Source organism: Panthera leo, chromosome D4 (genome assembly GCF_018350215.1).
Source record: "Panthera leo isolate Ple1 chromosome D4, P.leo_Ple1_pat1.1, whole genome shotgun sequence".
NCBI classification, from domain to species: domain Eukaryota; kingdom Metazoa; phylum Chordata; class Mammalia; order Carnivora; family Felidae; genus Panthera; species Panthera leo.
In genome coordinates, this window is record NC_056691.1 from 92,658,703 (window position 1) to 92,680,144 (window position 21,442).

General features: G+C 59.6%; 1 protein-coding gene across 3 annotated transcripts in view; it reads left to right on the plus strand.

Annotated features, from left to right (window-relative positions):
* The first annotated feature begins 14,860 nt into the window (after window positions 1–14,860).
* The window catches only part of CAMSAP1 (calmodulin regulated spectrin associated protein 1), a 55,537-nt gene continuing 48,955 nt past the window's right edge, over window positions 14,861–21,442 (plus strand). For all 3 annotated transcript variants that reach the window (XR_006195788.1, XM_042912498.1, XM_042912499.1), the window contains exons 1-2: window positions 14,861–14,972; window positions 15,121–15,280. Coding sequence is in view for 2 of the 3 variants with exons in the window: in XM_042912498.1 (XP_042768432.1) it covers window positions 15,121–15,280 (160 nt within the window). In the remaining variant the exon portion in view is untranslated. The remainder of the gene's footprint in view (window positions 14,973–15,120; window positions 15,281–21,442) is intronic.

Genomic DNA, 21,442 nt, shown 5'->3' on the forward strand with positions numbered 1-21,442 from the left:
GCCCGCGTGCCCCGCCCTCTCGCAGGCTCTCGACTCCTTCGCAGGGGGCTGTGGCGGGGGTGACGAAGCCCGCTGTTTATCAAGGGGCCCCTTCCCGGTGCAACGTCCCCTCAAGGCTTCACCTTTAAAGCCGGTTTGGAACCGGGTGGCATTTCTGGCCAGGACGCTGGGTACTGGCCTGACCTGAGCGCGTCCTCCCTAGGGGAGAGGGCACCGAAGCCGGGGAGGGAGGCCGCTGGCCCGCGCTGGGTACAAGCCCCAGCAGCCCCCCGCAGGCCTGCACCCCAGGCTTTCCTTCCTTTGCCCGGACCGGGTACGTGGGGGCTCCCAGTTGGCGCTCAGGCCCGGGGACTCTCCCTGTTGCCTCCCGTTGCCCTCGCCATCCCTTCCTGAGTGGCAGCAGTAATGGAGGGTGTGGGGTCCACGGGCCATCGGATTGTCCCTGGAACGGCCCTCGCCGCACACTCTCCCTCTGGGAACTGGGCGGCTATTTTAAGTCAGATGTGGGCCGCAGGGAAGGGGAGCATCTGCTCGAGCAGCAGAGGTAGGATGCATCTGGAGAATGCATCCTTCTCAAGAGCGTTTGCTTCCAAGATGAAAAGGTCCCACCGAAGGGGGCTCGGCCAGCAGTTCTGCCCAGCTCACTCGTGAAATGCTTCTGGATCATCAGGTGAGTGTTCCAGAAGAGCCCGGCCCTGACCGTTGCTGGACGTCGCGTCAGGGCCTCCCTGGCCCACGGCCTCCTGCCTGGTGAGGAGTCAGGGTCCACCCCATCACCCCGTTGCTGGCACCTCGGCGGTGTGGTGTGAGCACGGTGCCGGGAGCCCGTGGCGGTCTCGGAGGGGCTCCGGGAAACGTGTGGAAGCCTGGGCTGCCGTCCCCCAGGCCCCCTTCCCATCGGCCCCTGTGCCCCACCCCGCCCCGCCCCCACCACCACCCACAGACCCACCGTCTCTGACGCTCTCCGCCCGGGACCATCCACTCGTGTCTGTGAAGCGTGGCGTGTCGGTCCTCATGGGAAGATGGGTCTCTGCCCTCCTCCTGGCACCGGGGCTTTCTGCCAAGCACTCAGTCATGGCGTGTGGTCCCCTGCCCCGGCCGGGACGTCCCCGGGACCTCCACGTGTGCCTATCCGCTGGGCCCCCGGAGCGGCCTCTGCTACTGAGCGCGGGCCCACGGGGTGGGGGCCCCTCTGCGCCCTGCCGCGAGGCCTTTCCGGGTCCGAGTGGGAACGTGCTTGCCCCCCTCCAACCGTCCAGCTGGGACACGGGTGCCCGTGCAGTGTCCTGTGGCCGCACATCCCAGCCCTGGCCCGCGAGGACCGGCCGCAGCTGGACGACGTGACGGGATCTCTCCTGCTCGTCCCTGCCAGTTATCACACCGGGCGCTGACGCAGGGTCGCCTCCTTGGAGGACGTGCCAAGGCGCCCGGCAGACGCCCCTTCGGGGGCGTTTTCCTAAGTTAGAGGTGCCCAGTGAGAACACCGTCCTCACCCGCAGCCCTCGGGTCCAAACGCTGCCGTCCAGGGATCACCACCCGGGAACGCGGCCTGACGCCGTCCCCCGTGCCTTCCCGGGTGAAGTCCGTTTGCCCTGGATCCAGGTCCTGGGATTTGTGGGTAACCCTCAGACGAGCCGGGTCTGGGTGGTGGTGACTTTCTGATGTTTTAAGTCTGTGTTGAGGAAATAATTTCCTGTATGTTTAAGGATATTACCCCCCTTTTTATTTATTTATTTAAAAAATTTTTTAACGTTTTATTTATTTTTGAGACAGAGACAGAGTGTGAGCAGGGGAGGGGCAGAGAGAGAGGGAGACGCAGAATCCGAAGCAGGCTCCAGGCTCCGAGCTGTCAGCACAGAGCCCGACGCGGGGCTCCAACTCACGAACCGTGAGATCATGACCTGAGCCAGAGTCGGATGCTTAACCGATGGACGGAGCCACCCAGGCGCCCCCATTACCCCCCTTTTTAATTATTTTGAGAGAGAGAGCGTGCATACACAAGTCGGGGAGAGACAGAGAGAGAGCCAGAGAATCCCAAGCAGGTTCTGAGCTGTCAGCACAGAGCCTGACGTGGGGCTCGAACCCACAAACTGTGAGATCATGACCTGAGCCAAAGTCGGACACTCAACCGCCTGAACCCCACAGGCGCCCCCCCCTTTAACTTTTTACTGGAGTGAAAGGTGCCCACGGGAAGCCGCCTGAGCCCCGGTGCGAGTGCAGGGATGGGACGGCTCCCCCCTCCCTGATCAGAACACAGGAGGCACACTGCCCCCCCATCCCGTGTGCACCCGAGAAGAACACAGGAAAGTGTGTGTCCCGGGGGCCGCAGGGATGCATTCGGGGTTCACCATGGGTTTGGGGTCCAGAAGAGGGTCGGAAAACAAAAAGCAAAACCTTTGATCTCAAATACATTCAATTAAGACCGTCAAAACCAGGTTCTGTGATGATGCTTTTGCTTTTTAATTTTTTTTTAAGTTTTTGTTTATTTATTTTTGAGGGAGAGAGAGTGAATAGGGGTGGGCAGAGAGAGCAAGAAAGAATCCTAAGCAGACTCCACACTGTCAGTGCAGAGCCAGATGTAGGGCTCAATCCCAGGCACCGTGAGGTCGTGACCTGAGCCGAAATCCAGAGTCGGATGCTTAACTGAGCCACCCAGGCACCCCAAGACCCAGGAAATTTTTTTAAAAATCATTGATTTAAACCAATATCCTCAGCTAAATCTAGCCACACAGTGCCTTCTCACCATCCCACTGTCCGTCCATGTATGTCCCTTCTCCACATGGGACTCTGGCCCCTGGCCCCATAGTACGTTCGCTCATTTGCTCTGTGTCCCCTCCTTTTTTTTTTTTAAGCCATTGTTTATTGTTTAAGCCACTTTTGTTTTTAGTAATCTCCACCCCAAACATGGGGAGACTCGAACTCAGGACCCCAAGATCAAGAGTTGCACATCCCACCAGCTGAGCCAGCCGGGCGCCCCAGTTTTTGATTTCTTAGTTGAAATATGAACTTACATGTGGACGATGCTGGACCGTGCAGCTGGGTGCGTTATCTCTGAGCCCGCCATCCAGGCCAGGACACAGGCCACGGGTCCCCAGCCCCCTCTGCTCCCTGGCAGGGTCGCTTTTGCCTGTTTTCAGCCAGTTTTCTGTCGAGGTCTGGTTCCCAGAACTCCCTTCCGCCGCACGTGACCCAGAGTTCTCAGCAGAGCCCCGTGGCCGTCCCCACACCCATGAAGCAGTCATCCACTTCCTGCCCGTGTTTCCCCACGGCCACGGTCTGCCCGCTCTGGATGGTTCACAGGAATGGAGCCCAGGCACTCGGTCTGTGTCTGGCTCCTGTCGCTTGGCCTCTTGGATCCGCGTCCGCCCAGGTTGTAGTGGGTCAGTGCTCCACTCCTGCTTCGGGACCCGGCACCTTTATGCCCTTTCACAGGATTTCATTGTGCGGACGCGTTGTACTTTTGAAACCCTGTTATCAAAATGCCTCTGGATCGCGGTGTCCCATGTGGGGGCTTCCTTTATCAGCGCGTCATGCTGAGACCTCGGGGCTCGCCTGAGGGGTCATTTTGAGTCTGTGACGGGCCCGCTGGTACCGGTGACATCGCAGTGGTGGGGCAGGATGGGGAGGTGGGACTTCTTCAGGAGGTAGGGCCCCGGGCACCACTGCCGCCCGGGTCCTTGGTGTAGGAAAGGTCATGTTTCCGTCACAGGCCTGTGAGGGCGGGCAGGCCGATTTCCCCTCCCAGCGTGTGGTCAGAGCTTGCGTGCACACTGTCCATCTGGTTTATTTTTAATGTCTTCTTTAGTTTTGAGCGGGGTGGCACAAACGGGGGAGGGGCCAGAGGATCCCAAGCAGGCCCCGTGCTGACAGCAGAGAGCCCGACACGGGGCTCGAACTCGTGAGCCGTGAGATGGTGACCTGAGCCGAAACCAAGGGTCGGCTACTTAACCGACGGAGCCCCCCAGGCGCCCCTGTCCACCTATTTTTACTCCCACGCTTCTGACACCTAGTACGTGGGGTCCCCTCCCCCCGAGACAACCTGTTCTCCGGCTCCTGGACACCGGCGGCTCTCAGACACCCCGGAGTTGCCCCGTGGGACTGCCCCCCTCCAGACACCAGCTACCACAGCCCCCACGACCCCCCATTTCAGTTTGCTGGAACTCTGCAAAACACTTCCCTCGCCATCACCTGTTTAACGGGTACAGGTAGCTGCCGATCGGAGGCATGCAGGCCGAGGTCTGGGAGGACGGCGGGCCCCGCACCTCCCGGCCCCGTGCAGTTGGGTCGCGCCACCCTGGACCCTGTCGGTAGGCGCTTTCCCGGACGCCTCGCTGCACTGGCGTGGTTGGCGGTGTCCTGGGCCGAGGTGCTGGACTCAGTCTCCCGTCCCCACCCGCAGCGGGGCTGGGGCTGGGGCTGGGCGGCCCCCGACCCGCGCCCGGTCTTGCGCAGCCGCAGGCCGAAGCCCCTTAGACGCACCCCACTCCCCTCAGCAGCGCACAGAGACACTTGTGTCACCCCTAAACCCAAGGGTTTTAGGAGCTGTGTGCCAAGAGCCAGAGACAAAGGCCTGGTGCTTTTTTATCACGTCATAGCTGGGAGTTACGATTACCCTGGACACCCCGTGGAGCATGTCACGTATATGAACGTCATCTGTCACGCGTCTCTCCGGAGGGAGAAGCCGAGGCGACCGACCTAAGGGGCCAGGGACACAGCCCCGAGCAGGGGCCTCCCGGCTGGACAGGGGGCCGGTGTGGCGGACGGCGTCCCAGGGGGGAGGAGGCCCCGGGCCCTGGACGTGCCCGCCCGTGTCCCGTGCGGCTGGGTGGCCACGCCATCCTGAGCGTCTTGGGGAAGGCGTTGGTGACCTTGTGCATGGGAGTCCCGGGCTGCCCTGCAAGACGCCACAAACTCAGCAGTGGAGCCAGCGGGCAGCATGGGCCTCACGGGCCACCGTCTGGGTGGGGCAGGCTGGTGCCTCCCGGGGCCCTGGGAGCTCGGCTTCCTTGCCTTTCAGGCTCCTAGACAGAGGCTTCGAGTGCTTGGCCGGTGGCCCTGCCTCCACGGCCAAGGCCAGCAGCGTCTCCCTGTGACCGGGACCCTCTTGGCCCCCCGTATGACCGCGGGCCTGGTGAGGCTGGCTGCTCACTGCCCTCCAGCGGGACCCTGGGGTCCCTCCCCCGAGGCCCCACCCCACGACCCGCTCCCCCCGGCAAAGGCCCCGAGTTCTCACGCCTTCACCTTGGGGCGACTGTGGGGGACACACCCCCGGCCCACAGAGGAGCCCTGTGCCCAGGCCCACCGGGGAAACCCGGGACAGTCCCCCATCTCGAGGTCCTGAACCTAGTGCCGTCCACGAAGCCCCTCTTGCCGCGCCGGGCAGCACATCCTCGGGTTCCGGCGGGTAGGACGTGGGCATCCTGGGGGGCAGGTTCAGCCCACTGCACTGTTTCGCTGGCGAGGAGCCCAGAGGATGCGGCCTGCCCGTCGGCTGTGTCTAGGAGCAAGGCGGGGGCAGCAGCAAGGCGGGGCGGGGGCAGACGATCCTGAAGGCAGGAGGAGCCCTGGAGGGCCGGGCGATGGGTCCCTGGCGGGGGGCGCCGAGGGCTCGCGGAGGGGCGGCCGTCTGCAGGCGGCCCGGGGGCGGGGGGGGGGCCCTTGCTCGGCGGGTCCGTCAACGGATCGGTCATTCCACTCGGGCCTGCACCAGGCCCCTGGCGCCCTCAGTGACACGCGGGAGGCCGCGGGCAGGGCTGAGCCGCTGCCCTGATCGAGCCCGGAGGATGTGTGTCTCCACAGGCGAACTGCCATCAGAACGTCCCCGATCGCAGCCCTCCCGGGGTTTTGCTTTATTTTGACCTATTCTCAACGTTCAAAAAGAGGAAAAAGCCAAGAGACTGGCCTATTTTGCCCCAGCAAAAATTCTTTCTTTTGTAACAAAATCTTCCTTCCCGGATACGGGATGGGAATGTGCCCGTGAACCCGTGGGCCCGACCACGGGGCGCGTGGACGCCCTGGACGGCCGCCAGGGCCCCAACACATCCGTGTCAGCGGGACTCCCTGCCCGTTTACGTCACAGAAAAACCGAGACATGCCGGATTTGATGGAATCAACACGGAAGACGGAAAGATGTCAGCTTAAACGTTCCGTAACGGAGGGACGGCTGCCAAGCCGAGGAGAGGTTAAGCTGGCCTTTCGCTCGGTGGCGCCTTCGGGAAGCCAGCGCGACGGGACCGCCACCTTCGCCCGTCCGTTCTGACGACGAGGCGGGAGCCAGGCTGCCCCCTCGCTTGGTGGCCTGTGCTCTGCGTCCCAGCAGCACGGGCACTTGGGGGCTTACAGACACCTCCGGGCAGAAAGCGGCATGAGCAGGGGAGCGGGTGGAACCCGAGGACGGTGGTGGCGCTTCTGCAGGGTGGGAGGGCACTGGGGCTGCGGGGGGCGGGGCTGGAGCTCGGGCCAAGGCACCTGGTGGGGTCGGGCCGCCGGCTGCTGGAAGAGAATTTGCTTCCTTCTGTCCTCGCTGGGCCCAGCACAGTGACCCACGGGCTCACACTCGGAGGGGAGGGGCCCCGGGGGGGGGATGGGAGCCGGAACCCCACCTCGGGTCTCTCCCCACAGCCCCCCCCCACCAGAGCTGGCCAGGGGGGAGCGGGTCCCACCGCCCCTCGGAGTCTGGATGGCTCCCGAACAAGTCACCGCTTCTGCAAACACACCCCCTCAGACGCGCACGAGCAGGTCCGGTTTGGGCCGTCGGGCAGTCTGTCTGCAATTGTGGCTCAGACACGGCGCGTCCCAGGCTACGCCTTCCAGCAACGCCCGGAAGCCTGTGCCAGGGGCTCCTTCATGTTGAGGAGTTATCCGGAAATAAAACCAAACCACGGAGCGGGGAGGCACCGATCCTTCCGGAGTGTGGTCGCGCTGATGCCTACACACGCAGCCCTGCTGCACCGGGCAGAGCCTCTGCGCTCTTTCCGCGCCGTGCCCTCCGACACCGCCAGGTCCCCAGCCACCCCCTTGCCGGACCCTCCCCTGCTCCGCCCCCCCGAAGCCCCCATCCGCTGTCACGCGCTCGCAGAGGGGACACGGGCCTGCACCACCGGCCCTGGTGTCCGCGGGGAGAAGCCCCTCGCGGCTGCCCGGTCGTGGGGGCCATCGCAGGCCCTCCCACTCCCACCCACCCAGACGCCTGTCCTGGGCCTCCTTCCGTCGACGTCCCCACACCCGCAGACCGGTGACCGGCCCCTCTCCTGCCCGGGGAGGAAGGACGCCGGCGACCGTCCAGTGTCATCAGGTTCCCCTCGCTGCACCAGTCCCAGTGTGTCTGGTACCCACTGGCTGTAGCCTCTCCCGCCCTGAAAACACAGGCGCCTCGGGGCACAAGCACTGCCCGGGGCCACCGCTCCGTTTATCCGCCATCCTTTGCCCGGGGGGGGGGGGGGGGTACCTCCCCCTGCACTGCCTCTGCCAGTCCACACCCCTGCCCGTCAGGGGCCCTCAGGGCATCGCAGAGTCCCAGGCCCAGCTTCTCAGCAGATCAGCCCTCCTCGGGGATGGCTTCACCCCGGCCTCCAGGCCCAAACGCAGGACCCAGGCTGCCCGCTGCCCGGGGCGACGGATCCCATGGCGCCTCCTCTCCCCGTCACGCCCCTTCCTCCACGCCTGGCAGTGCCCTCTCTGCGCCCTCCCTGGGCCGCCCGGGGAGCTTTTCCACTTGGGGTCCAGTGGGCATCTCGGACTTAATGTGTCCAAAGCTGCACCAGCCCCTGCCCCTTCCCCCGGGCTGCTGCACCCTCCCTCTGCCATCTCGGGGCAGGGTAACTTGGCCTTTAGAATTCTCAGGACCAAGTCCTCGCACTGAGATGGACGGGTGAATTCCCAGGACGACACAGATCACCGAAACCACCGACGAAGAAACAGACGATCTGAGCGGACCCCGAACAAGTGAAGAGGGAGAATCCTCGATCGAACACCAGCGACGGAGGGAAGCCTGGGTCCGGAGGCTTCGATGCTCAGCCCTGCCCGACACCTACAGAGGAGTGCACAGCACCGGCTCTCCACACACTTTCCAGAAACGACGAGAGGAGAGAACACTTCCAACTCCTCTTAGGAGGCCAACGTTACCCTGACACCACGCCAGACAAAGACATCACCGCACTAGGCCCGTGTCTCAGGAACATGGACACACGGCCTCCAAGGCAGCCGTGGTAAACCGGGTCCGGGAACGTGCAAGCAGACAGGTACACGGGAGCGCCACGGGCAAGACGGCCGAGTAAGACGCCCCCCCCGGGGCCCCCGCTGACCTGCGCCAAGGGGGCATCCATTCGTAGACAAAGGTGCCTTGGTGGGGGCTGTGGGGTCCGGCGCAGCCCCAGACAGAGGAGACTGGGGAAGGCAGACTCATGCCCCGGCAGCTGACTTGCCCCAAGCTCAGGTCCTGGCCACAGACCCCACAAAAGCTCATCCCCGGGCCTCGGCTACAGCCCCGTCCGACACTGGGCCAGCAGCACCACTGGCCAAGGGGCCTGGAAGGGGTCACTCCCAGCTATGCCTTGGTAACAGGACACAGACCTCATCCTGGCTGTGGACACCGGAGGGGCCCGTGACCGGGCCCGGCCCCCGAGCAGTCCTGCAGGTACAGGGACACGGCGGGACGCACTCCCATCTGTGTCCCCGAGATACTGAGGGGGCCCCACACTCAGCTGCAGCCCCTCCGACTGGCAGGGACCAGCCCAGGCTGCCCAGGAACCTGGCGGGAGACATACCCATCTGGGCCTGCAAAGCTGGTCTGTAGGCCTCGGTGGCGGCTGTGGAGCCTGGAGTGGGCGGGGACTCAGCCAGCCCATCTGGGGCCCTCCTGGTGATCTGGCCGGAGCCCTCCCAGGGATGTGGTGGGGGCACCTTCTGTGCACCTGGTGACGAGCAGAAAACACAGACAGACAGCTTTCTCGGCATAAGGACGTGTCAACCCCCCGGCCGTCTTGTGAACAAAACGTAAGAGCGAATGTCACCGTCGGGGCAGGAAAAGGCCTAATCGGGACCCAGAGTGAAGACTGACCTGACCCAGTTATCTTCGCAGATCTGAACCCTTCTGACACTCGGGTCCTGGGCCGTCTGGAGCCAGAACCGAGGGCGCTGATCCCTGGCGCCCTGGGACCGTCACTGGCACGCGGTCACCTCAGGAGGACTTCTGCCCCGATTCTGTGCTGTGTTCCCCACTGCGCGAGCCCCTTCGTGAATACGCATGGACCCTTAGCTTAAAAGGTCCCCGGTTTCCGGAGGGCCTGGGGGGCTCGGTGGGTTAAGTGGTTAAGCTTCTGACTCTTGGTTTTGGCTCAGGTCATGATCTCACGGTCCGTGCGTTCGAGGCCCGTGTTGGGCTCTGCGCTGACAGAGCGGAGCCTGCCTGGGATTCTCTCTCTCAAAAAATAAATAAACGTTGAAACACTACTTCTCCAATTTTGTTGTGTGGGGAGACACTGCTCTAGGAAAGCTCCTTTACCCGTTGCAAGTGAAACCCTTCCCCTTCCTGTGTTTTGGCTCGACGCCCACCAGGAGGCGAACCGGGTTTCGGTGACGGTCACAGCGGCTTCCCGAGGGCCCAACCGCAGCCCCAGCCCCTAACCCCGCTCGTCCCCCAACCACTGCACTAGCGGAGGGGATCCCGCCGTCCTGAGCCAGGGGCAGCTGCGTTCGCCTGCCCAAACCCGTCTTTGCAGCCTGGAAGAGGCGTGTGCTCCGTTCAGTCCTTCAGAGCCGGGCACAGGTGAGGACTTCCGGACCAACACAAGCCACGGGAGTTCGTCACCACTAACCTGCCTCAGGACACAGGCAGAACGGAGCTCTTCAGGTGGGAAGGAAAGACTGCTAAGCGACAACACAGAAACAAATACAAGTGTAAGCCTCACGGGTAAAGGTAAGTATTTAGTCAAATTCAGAACACCCGACACTGTGATGGGCACGTAAATCACTCCCGTCTCCAGTGTAAGACGAGGCAGTGGTACTAAAACTCACAGCAGGAATGATAATTTGTGAATGGATGCTCGATACGCAAAGGTGCGAAGTGTGACGTTAATGGCATAAAATGGGGGGGGGGGAGAGAAGTAACAGCGTGGGGCTCTTGTACCTGACTGCTGACCGAAGGTGGGTTGTCACCTTAAAACACACTGTTTTGGGGGTGCCCGGCTGGCTCAGTCATTGGAGCGTGCAACTCCCAGTCTCGGGGCACTGAGTTCGAGCCCCACGTTGGGCATAGAGATTACTTAAAAAAATATATAGACTGTCGTATCTTCTTAACAGATAAAAAAAAAGCATACCACTGCAAAAAATAAACCACAGACGCAGACAGCGAGAGAGGAATAAAAGCACAAAATAATACAAAACGATGAACAAGGTGGCAATTCTGAGTTCTTACCTATCAATAATCACTTTAACTGTAAATGGGTTAAGTTTTCCAAACATAGGACATATCCGGGCTGAACGGATTAAAAAACAAGATCCAACAGCCCGCTGCCTCTAAGAGACTCAGTTTGGCTCTAAGGACACACAAGGGCTGAGAGTGACGGGACACGAGAAGACATGCCTTACACACGGAAAGCCAGTGATAGCAGGAGAGGCTGTGCTCATATCACATAAGACAGACTGTCAGTCACAATTGGTCACAAGAGACAGAGAAGGTCGTTGTACAGTGATAATGGGGTCAGTTCATCAAGAAGATATAACAATGGTAAATACTACATATATATGTGTGTGTGTGTGTGTGTGTGTCTGTGTGTGTATGTATATATATATACATAGAAAGGGTGTGTGTGTACCGAACACGAACACAGAGCACCTAAATATTTGAGATAAATAGTAACAGAAATCAAGGGAAAAACAGACATCCAGTATACAGGAGAGACTTTAATGCCCCACCTTCAGCACTGGATAGAGTGTCCAGAGAGAGTCGGGAAGGAAACAGTGTATTTGAACCACACTGTAGACCAACCCTCCAGGACAGATCACATGCTGGCCTACAAAGTGAGTCTTAACAAAGTGAAGGGGATTGAAATCACATCAAGTATCGTTTATGACCACCATGGCTAGAAATCAGTAACAGAAGGACAAGCAGAGAATTTACAAATACCTTGAAATTAAACAACACACACCTACAACCAATGGGCCAAAGAAGAAATAAAAAAGGAAATCAGAAAGTATCCCGAGACACACGAAACACAACATACCAAATTTGACGGCCTGGAACAAAAGCAGTTCCAAGAGGGACGTTTATAGAGACAAATGCCTACATTAAGAAAAAAGGAAAGATCTCAAATAAACACCTTAACTTTACGCCTCAAGGAAATACGAGAAGAAAAAGCTAAGCCCAACGTTAGCAGAATGAAGAAAGTAATAAAGATGATTAGAGCATAAATAAATGAATTAGGAACTAGAAAAACAATAGGAAAGAAATCAAGGAAGCTGGTGTTTTGAAAAGATAAACAAAACTGACAAACCTTTTGCTAGATTAACCAAGAAAAAAAAGGACTCAAATCAACAAAAGTATAAATGAAAGAGGAGACATTCCAAGAGACAGCACAGAAATACAAAAGATCATAAGGGACTAGTGTGGACAATTATATGGCACAAACTGGATAGCCTAGAAGAAATGGGTAAATTCCTGGAAACGTAGAGCCTACCAAACCCGAATCACGCATAGAAAATCTGGACACACCAACAGTGAGATTGAAAACGTCATCAAAAATCTCCCAACAAAGAAAAGCTCAGGACCAGATGGTTTTACTGGTGAATTCCACCCAACATTTTAAGAATTAACATCAGTCTTTCTCAAACTCTTCCAAAAATATTTAGGTACTCCCAAACAAATAATCCAATTAAAAAAATTGGCAAAGGATCTGGACATTTTCCCAAAGAGGACATATAGGGGTGCCTGGGGGGCTCAGTCAGTTAAACGTCGGACTTCGGCTCAGGTCACGATCCCACGGTTAGTGGGTTCGAGCCCCGTGTCGGGCTCTGTGCTGACAGCTTGGAGCCTGGAGCCTGCTTTGGATTCTGTGTCTTCCTCTCTCTCTGCCCCTTCCCCACTCACTCTCTCAGAAATAATCATTAAAAAACAAAGAAAAAACACAAGGAAGACATATAAATGGCCAACATGTACACGAAAAGGTGCTCAACATCACTGATCATCAGGGAAGTGCTAATCAAAACCACAAGGAGCTATCACCTCACCCACCCTGTCAGAATGGCTACAATGAAAAATGGAAGAAGTGACAGGTGTTGGCGAGGATGTGGACAAAGGGGAACCCTGTGCACTGTTGGTGGGAATGGTGGCGCGGCCACTACGGAGAACTGTATGGAGGCTCCTCAAAAATTAAAAACAGAACAACCTGATGATCTAGCAATTCTATTGCTTGGTATTTATCCAAAGGAAACAAAACTACCAATTTGAAAAAATACCTGCACCCCCATGTTCATTACAGCATTATTCACAAGAGCCAAGCCATGGAAACAGCCTGAGTGTCCATCGGTTACGTTTTTATACACATATACACGTATATCCCACAGGCATGAATGAAATATACGAATACAGTCATAAAAAAGAAAATCCTGTCATTTGTGACAACACGGAAAAGCCCCCAGCGCATTATGCTAAGTGAAATAAATCAGAGAGAGACAAACACTGTATGACCTCACTGACATGTGGAATCCGGAAACCAAACTCGTATAGAAACAGAGAGTAGATCTGTGGTTGGCAGGGGCTGGGGGGTGGGGGAAATCCGAAGATTTTGGTCAAAATCGTTACCAACTTACAGTTTTAAGAGGAGTAAGTTTTGGGGATGTAATGTATAGCATTCTGGCCATTCAATACTTAACTGTACCCTTGAAGGTTGCTAAGAGAGTAAATGTTAAATGTTCTCAACACACACACACACACGGTAACCAGGTGGGGTATGGGCGTCAACTAACCTGACCGTGGTAATCATTTCACAATACGTACGTGTGCTGTGTATACACATGTACCAAATTGTCACGTGGTACAGCTTAAACTTACACAGTGTTGTATGTCAACTATATCTCAGTAAAGTTACAAACAACAACGACGACGACAACAAAAAAACCCAAACCCCAAACTGATTTGTCACACTTGAAAAAAAAAATTATATATTACGGCAAGGTGGGATTTGTCTCAGGAATTGTGAGGCTGGTTGAGTATCCGAAAATCAAATCAATGAAATATACCACATCAATGGGATGAATAAAAAGGCCTCACGGGATCATCTCAATAATCACAAAAAAGCACCGGACAAAACCTAACACCCTTTCGTGATAAAACACTCAACAAAACAGGAATAGAGGGGAAACTCCCCAACCTGATTAACGCAGAAAAGCCACATTTGACAGGGCACTCGGCAGTGGCTGACCGGATGCTTTTTGTCTAAGCCCAGAAACAAGACTAGGATGTGACTCTACCGGAGGCTGTGGCCAGGCCGTTAGGTAAGAGGAAGAAATACACGACGCGGGGATTGAAAGGTAAGAGGTACGACTATTTTCGATCACCGAGGTCATCATCTTGTGTGTAGGAATCAGGTTTAGGGATAGGCTGAAAAACTGTCGGAATTGATAACACGTCCATCAAGGTTGCAGGATACAGGATCAATACCGAGACCCTAACAGTCACCCTTGACCCCCATTCCTTCTCTCCCGCTCCAGGGTCCACATCAGGGGGCGGTGTCCCTGTTGAATTTCGTGCCCTGCCCACCCCCTCTTCCTTGACCTCGACGGTCTTTCACACGCTTTCCCCACTGTGTTCACAGTCACTCTTTGGCTGCCCATCCGGGGGAAGGGGTTGGAGCTCCCAATTCTGACCGGTCAGCACCCCCCGTCCCCAGCCCCTCTCCTAGTCTGGCTTTGGACTAGTAGGCGTCCCTGTCGCCCACGTGCCGGGACTGCCCGGCCCTCGCCTACCCTCACCCCCCACGCCCGCGCGTCTGTCCTTGGCCGCCCCTGCCCCCGGCGCGACCGCCACCGGGGCTCTCCGCTGGGTGCTTGTGCAACGACCGCGGGCTCCACGTTCGGGCTCAGGGCGGCGGTTCCCCGCCCCGGGATCCCCACCCAGGAAGCCCTCGCCCCTGCTCTCCGCGGGTCCTGGGTCTCTGGGCCTGGAGGTCTCGGGGGGAGGGGGCGGCAGAGGCGCGGGCGGGGTCGGTGCCCACCAGGCCCCCCTTCCCCCGCTGCAGGCTCTGGGTCCCCGCGATGGTGGGCAGGGCGGCCCCGTCAGCAGTGCCTCTCTCCGGGAGGGGGAGACGCTGGGGTTGTGCAGGGGCCGGGGGGTCGCCCTCCCGGGGTGGCAGTCGGCCCGTCGGACGGCGGCTGGAGCCTCCGGTGCGGACGGCCGGGTGCCGGGACGGAGGAGGCGCGGCCCAGACAAAGGGCTGCTGCGGAACCCGCCCGGGCCTGCCCACCTGCGCCCGCCCGCTCCGCGCGACCCGCGCCCGGCGCCCGGCGAGAGGGGCGGAGCCGCAGTCTGGCCCTCTGCGCGTGCGGCGGTGGGCGGGGCGAGCGCGGGGCCGGGGGCGGGCCGCTCCCACTGCGCGTGCGGCAATGAGCGGGAAGAGCGCGGGCCGGAGGCGGGGCCGCAGGTTGACCCACTGCGCGTGCGGTAAGGGGAGGGGCTAGGACGGGCCGGGGGCGGGGCGGAGGGCGGCACCCACCGCGCGTGCGCAGGGCCTCGGCGTTGCGCGCGCTCCCGCCGGTTGGCCGCCCCCTCAGCGGCCGCCGCCGCCGCCGCCGCCGCCGCCCCTGCCCCCGGCCCGCGCACGCGCCCCCCGCCCCGGCCCGCGGCCGGCCCGCGCCCCTCACCTCGCCGCCTCCCCGGCCTCCGGGCCTCCCGGCCTCCGGGCCCCCTGGCCTCCCGGCGCGGCCCCGCAGCATGCAGCAGCAGCACCCGCGGTGGCGGCGGCGGCGGCGGCTGTGAGGTGAGGCCGGGGCGGGGGCGGCCTCCCGGGGGCCGCGGTGCTCGCGGGCCCGGCCCCCTCGCGGGTCCCGGCGCAGCGAGGGGCGCGGCGCCTTTGTTGCGGCGGAGGCCGGGCGCCGCCCGCGCTGCAGCGGCCTTTTTGTGTGCAGATGGTGGACGCGGGCGGCTGCCCGGCCGGGGAGGGCTGGAGGAGGATGGAGGCCGCGCCCGACGGTGCCGTGGACATCGTGCCCCTGGACCGCTACGACTCGGCCCGCGCCAAGATCGCCGCCAACCTGCAGTGGATCTGCGCCAAGGCCTACGGCATAGGTGGGCCGGGGCGGGGGCGGGGGCGGGGACCCGGGGAGGGTCGGACCGCGGGGTCGGGTCGGGGTCGGGGGCCGGGGCGGGGCCGAGGGCGGGGTCGGAGCCCGGCGCCCGAGCCGCGGGTTGGGCGCACCGGGGGCTGGGGGCAGGGGCCGCCTTTGTGCTCAGGGTCCCGGGCCGCGGCGCTGTGCCGGTCGCCTCCGGAGCGGGCTGCGACGGCGCGCGGTGCGGGGGCGTCTGCGGGGGTCCATCGGCAGGTGCCGCGAGGAGTGGGCACGCTCCCCTAGCTGCCCGGGGGTGGGTGCGGGGCAGGGCGCGGGGCCCGGCGTGGAGTTAGACTCCTGGTGGGGCTGGAGTGCAGGGGTAAACCCTGGACGCCCAGCCGCTCTGGATGCGCGCCGAGCATCCGACGCGGAGTTTCCTAACGAGAAATCGGTCTTTGAACGGATTGTGCTTAATGAGCATCCTTCCTTCGGTTAATTCCCGTTCTGAAGAACTAGGTAACCTTGGTACTGGATCCAGTTCGTTAGGCCCTAATATGCTTAGTGGATTAAGACTTTCCTATTTCCAGCCCTTGGAATTTTGCAGACCAAGTGATTCTCCTAGTGGCTTTATTAATATCTGGTGCTTTGTTTTGGGCACAAACTTGGGGGCTGATACTGTGTAATCTTCTGCCTTTTAATTTGAAGGCTGTTCAAAGATGGCCTTTACTCTGGTGCAAACATGCCTGTTTCCAGAGTGACCCTGGTCTGGAGAGGGCCCTTTGGGGAGGAGTTCGGCGGACCCGGTTTGAACACTTGTGGAGCAGGGGTGCCCTGTGACAGGGTCTCGCCAGGTGGCATGGTGGCCGGGGCCGTAGGGAGGCGCCCTGCAAGTCCCAGCCATTCCATGCGTTGCCCCGTTTGAAGTTGGTTCGTAGCGCGTAAGGAGAGTGCTTTCCTAGAGTTTGCGGTTGACGATTTTTGTTTATGGCTCCGTGGAAGACTGCTCGGTTTGTGTGTTGTGTGGTCCGGTCCGCTGCCACATCCGCGAATTTCGGTGCTTTTGGGGGAGGCGTGGAACTGGTACAAGTTACATAGGAAACTGTACAGTAAGAGGCAAAGAGGAACGCTGGCGTGGCCCCTTGGTGTCGGGCAGTCAGGTTAAGGACAAGCAGGTGCGCGTAGTCCTTAGCGGCCTCCTGTTTCGTGTTGGCGGTTGGTTACGGTTCACCACCTCCGCCTCCGTCCCTAAGCTACGTCGTGGAGTCCTACAGGTTCTTGCACCTTCTAGAACACTGCCTTCTTACCCATGACGTTCGGAGGCTCTTCCCAGCTTCGTGCAGGGTTCTTGCTTTTCCCCCCTGCGTACTATTTCACTGGAGGCCCGTTCACCGTCCACAGGCGCTGGCCGGTCCGGCCCTTTGCTCTCGGGCACACGGTGCATTCTTGGGCACAGCTCCTGGGGCACATGTGCGAGGTGCTGGTCCTGTATGTATTTTTAAGATTTTACGAATGGTTATGACAAGTTTCTGGTGGTGAGTGCTCCATGGACACGAATACCTTTACAAAGCGCTCTCTGTTGGCTTTCCGTTTTTTTGTTGCGTTTCACTTCGGCACTGCACGTGGGATTGGTCAGCTATCTGGCAATGAATGTGCGCCTCTCAGGGTTGGTCTAGTTTTACTTCTCGCCTTAATACTTGTCGGCTCGTCAGGTAATTGACTCAAAAACTCGTGTTAAAATGGGCCTTACAGTTTTGAAATCGTTAAAGGTGGGTATTTATAGAACGTGAGTGCGTGGGGAAGGAGAGTAGGTGCTGTCTGAGCATCCAGGACTGGTTGTACGTTGCCCATCGGTCACCATCCTGTGGCAGCAGTGTGCTCATCGAACTCTGACTTTGGGAGGTCTGGTTTCCATTCAGTTTCCCTGAAGGAGAACGTTTTTCCATTCTGAACGTCGATTCAGAAGGGGAGCAGGTGCAGTTTTTTTCCCAGTTGAGAGTCTCTTTAAGTTTGCAAATCTGGGAGATCCTAATTCGCATGATCGAGAAGACTCACCTTGGCTGAGCTGAAGCGATTTCACGTATGTCATTGGTGTGGAGGTCACAGCCTGGGTGGAAGATTCGGTGTTACCAGCACACAGTCTGGTCTCTGAGGACAGCAGAAAGGTGGAGGGGGGGACTTTGATAGGACAGTAGAGACCCCCCCCCCCCCCGCAAAGTTCCTTTCCTAATCCAGGGGCCTATTCTTTGTTTCTTCTTTTGGACGTTTCCCTGTGTGTCTCCGGCTTAGTTTCCAGCTAATTAGACATGGTTCTTTCAATCAGCAGCTTTAATGGTGAATCAGCGTTGGGGGTGGGTATGATGCTGAAAATGGCTTCAGTATTTTACTTGTGTAGTTGTCGTTAAGTACGGAAACGAAACTGACCGGCGCTTTCCCTTTGTGTGGGGATCGAAAGCGAGCCGGCTAATAGGGTGAGGTGCACGGAGGCGCCCTTCATGCTTTGTGTTGGCCTTTTGGGAGTCTCTCTCGGTGTCTCCTGGGGTATCCTCTGGGCCAGTGCCTGCCATTTGTAGCAAGTGAGGAGGCTCAGGAGAGTCTCCTTGGCCAGGCCTGTGGTGGCACGTTTCGGTCCGGGAAGGTTTCCTCCGGCTCCCGTCTCTGGTTGCTGCCGCCAGGACTGTGGGCCACCTTGTACTTTTAATTTTCAATTTTGCGCCTCCGTTTTCGGGGCAACTGTTGTTTCACTGACGACGCTTAATTATTTCTTCTTTTTAAGAAATAATATATCGGACGTGTTGGAAGTTATTCATTTAAAAGGATCTGCAAGAGGGGTGCCTGGGGGGCCCAGTCAGTTAAGCGCCTGACTTCGGCTTGGGTCATGATCTCGCGGTTTGTGGGTTCGAGCCCCGCGTCGGGCTCTGTGCTGACGGCTCGGAGCCTGGAGCCTGCTTCGGATTCTGTGTCTCCTTCTCTCTCTGCCCGTCCCTTGCTCGTGCTACGTCTCTGAAAAATAAATAAATGTTAATAAAGAACACAAAAGTGTCTGCAAGAAAGAGTAGAATCTGGGGTGCCTGGCGGGGTCATGAGTTCAAGACCCACCCTGGGCCTAGACTTTACTTGAAAGAAAAAAAAAGTGTAGAACCTGTGTAGCTGGAATGTTTTGCGCTGTCTTTCTGGGTGAGAGCTGTAACACGTTAGCAGTTTGAAGGAGTGGCTCACGGCACTACCTCTCCTACAGAGTAGGGGGGCCTGCTGCGCTCCTGCTTGTTGATTTCAGCCCACGACCTTAGAAACCTAGGGGCGTCTAGGCCTTGGTTTCGGGGGTGAGGGGAGGGTGGTAGTTTCTGTTACCTTCAGAGGGAAAAACCAGCAGGGAAAGTGCTAGACGGCATTCTGCTGTTTGTGGACCTGTTGCTATGTAGCCGAGTGGTGGTGACTTACCCTCGAGGAGCCCCGGAAGCTGAGCCGAGGCTGACCACAGCTCCCCAGTCCACCACCCGAACCGGGCAGGGCCGTAGGGGCCACCACGGTCAGCCTTCCTTTTTTGTGGGCAGCACACTGGGGTGGAGACAGGCTACGGGCCGTCTGGAACCCGCTGCTGGCAGGGAGTTGACACTCTTTCCCCCTCACTCTTGCGTGGGAGTAATCAGACAACTGACCCGCGTGCATGCCGTGCGGTGGGTGGTCACATGGGACGCTCTGGCCGGCACAGCCGTGAGGGCCGTCAGCAGTGCAGCCGCCGTGGCCTCCCCGCCCGGGCCGCGAGAAGAGCCTCGTTGATGTTGGGAGCGATGTCTCTCTGCTGTCACCTCCCGGGCTCACCACCGGCTTTGTGGCAGTGACCTTCGGTTAAGATGAGTCGTGTGCGCGGGACCCCTCTCCAGGCCCCACAACCAGAAATGGAGTGCGGCTGCCGGTCTCGTCCCTGGGCCAACGGGGAGCCTGGGCCGTGTGAGCCTTGGTGCGGAGGCCTCATCCGTGAGCAGATGGTCGCTTTTCACTTGGTGATCCACCCGCGTTGCTGCGTTACGAGCTTCGAGTGTACTTTTTGATGGTCTTTTGTCCTTGGCGAGGGTCGGGTGCTTCGGAGACGGAGGTGATGCGTCCTGGGTGCACCTGCTGGGTCGACTAGATACCGAGGGGGCCGCCGCTTGGCCTTCTGGTGTGACTCTCCCTCTGCTTGGGGGCGCCGAGAACTGCCTGGTGTGTGTGAGCTCAGGGGTCACCGTTGTCCGGCTTAATGCCACGTCTGCGGCACTCGGCTACTCGTCACACACGTACCAGCTGAAGTAGAGGGATGCCGTCTGTATTCTGCCGTGGCGGCCAGAGCACGGGTGAGTTGGTACTTGTAAAGCTGCGTCCGTGTGCACATGCCTTCTCTCCTGTCCCGGCGCCACCGTCTGAATGTCAATCAGAGAACTGACACCCATCGTGAAGCTCGCACTGCCCTCGTCTTTTAAATCTGAGCGACCCTCAAGGTGGCTGGCCACTGTTGTGTGGCCGCATGTTAAACTCGCGCTCGTGTTCTTCCACGAATCCTGTAATGTGTACGTTTTTTATCTCACTTAGCCTCCTACCGGCTCATAGATTTCTCTTGCTGTTGATTTTTCTGTGGCCCTAGTGCTGTTAGGGGTACCAGCGTTCTTTTTCGCTTTCTAGCTGAACTGCCGAAAAAGTTCTGCAGGCCGGCTGTGGAGCTGCGGGCGGGTGGATGGGGACCGGGCGCCGGGGCTGCGGGCGGCGGTGGGGGGGGGGGGGGGGCGGCGTGGGGCCAGAGGCTCTGAAGGCTGGGTGAGGTGTGGGACCGCTCCAGGAGCGCAGGGGTGGCTGGCTGGCCGGGTTCTGTGCGGGCCAGGAAATGCTCGGCGGAGCGAGTGACGTCCTGATAGGATTTGCGGACGAGACGGTAGTGCTTAGTTTAGAGGGCCGTCTGGGCAGCGTGGCGGTGGCGCTCCGGGCCTGCTGGGGATTTCTTTGTGACGTGTGCCTGGGAGGGTTTCTGTGTAGGGGCGTGGGGCGATGCGAGACGGAGCCTGGAGGGGTTCCTCAGCGGGTGGGTGTGGGTGGGGACCGTCGTCAGGTGGAAGAGTCGCGTCGAGGTGCGTTCGGGACAGTCGCGTGCGCCGGAGGGCTTGCTTCGCGTGGGTCCCCCCCGGCCCTGGAGGCTGCAAGTCCCGGATCCTGCTGCCCGCGGGGCTGGTGTCCAGCGAGGCCGCTTCCCGGTGTGTAGAGGGCTGTCTTCTCGCTGCGTCCTCACCGAGCTCTCTGGAGCCTCCTGGTAAGGCCACCTATCCCGCGCGGGAGGGCTCCGCCTTCACAGCGCCCTCACCTCCCAGGGGCCTCGTCTCCGCCGCCGTCCCCCTGGGGGCTGCGTCTCCGCGGTGCCCAGGCCCTGCCTGTCCTGTCTGCAGGGGAAAGGGGAGCGGGGGTGCGCTGACAGGTGTGAGGGGAGCAGAGCTCCCGAGACCGGCTTGGCTGACGCAGGGGAAGGAGGCAGGAGTAGTCAGTCCTTCGTCCACGGAGCTTTTCTGCGCTCACGGCTCCGTCGTCACACGCAGAAGGGTCACCTCCGAGCTTCTCCTTCTGGCTCCTTTCCTCCCCGTGGCCTGGCCCTTTCTGTTGTTTACGCTGCCCAGGTCACTCACATGCCCCTCGCCCGCTGTCCTGTAGTCACTAGAGACTCACGTGGAATTAACCCGACGTCTGTTCCGCGAGTGCCGTGCTGTGAACCCTGGGGTCCTCGATGGCCTCTCGGGGCTCGGGTGGCGCTGGCCACGGCCATGCGCACAGCCACCTGTGCTCAGAGCCAAGGAGATGGGCACCTGGGAGAGGAGCAGGTGCCGCGGCAGGACAGGTGAGGGGAGGGGGAAACTCCCCTGAGGGAGTCTAGAGTGTTCCCTCGCAGAAAGTGAGGTGTTTGAGACCCGGGCCTTTCGGAGAAGTCTCTGTAGGGGAGGTGAATGCCTGTCGTTTGGTTGGAATGCGGTGAGAATTTCAGTTTGGAGCTCTGAGAACACCAGCTTCGGTGAGGTGCACTTTACGTACAGCCGGCTGCACGCGTTTCGAGTGTAGTCTGACTTCCGCGCCCCTGTGAACGGGACCACGGTCAAGGTTGACGGTTTTCACGTCTCCAGGGTGTGCTTGAACCCTCCGGCCGGCCGCCACCCAGAGCCTCGCTGATCTG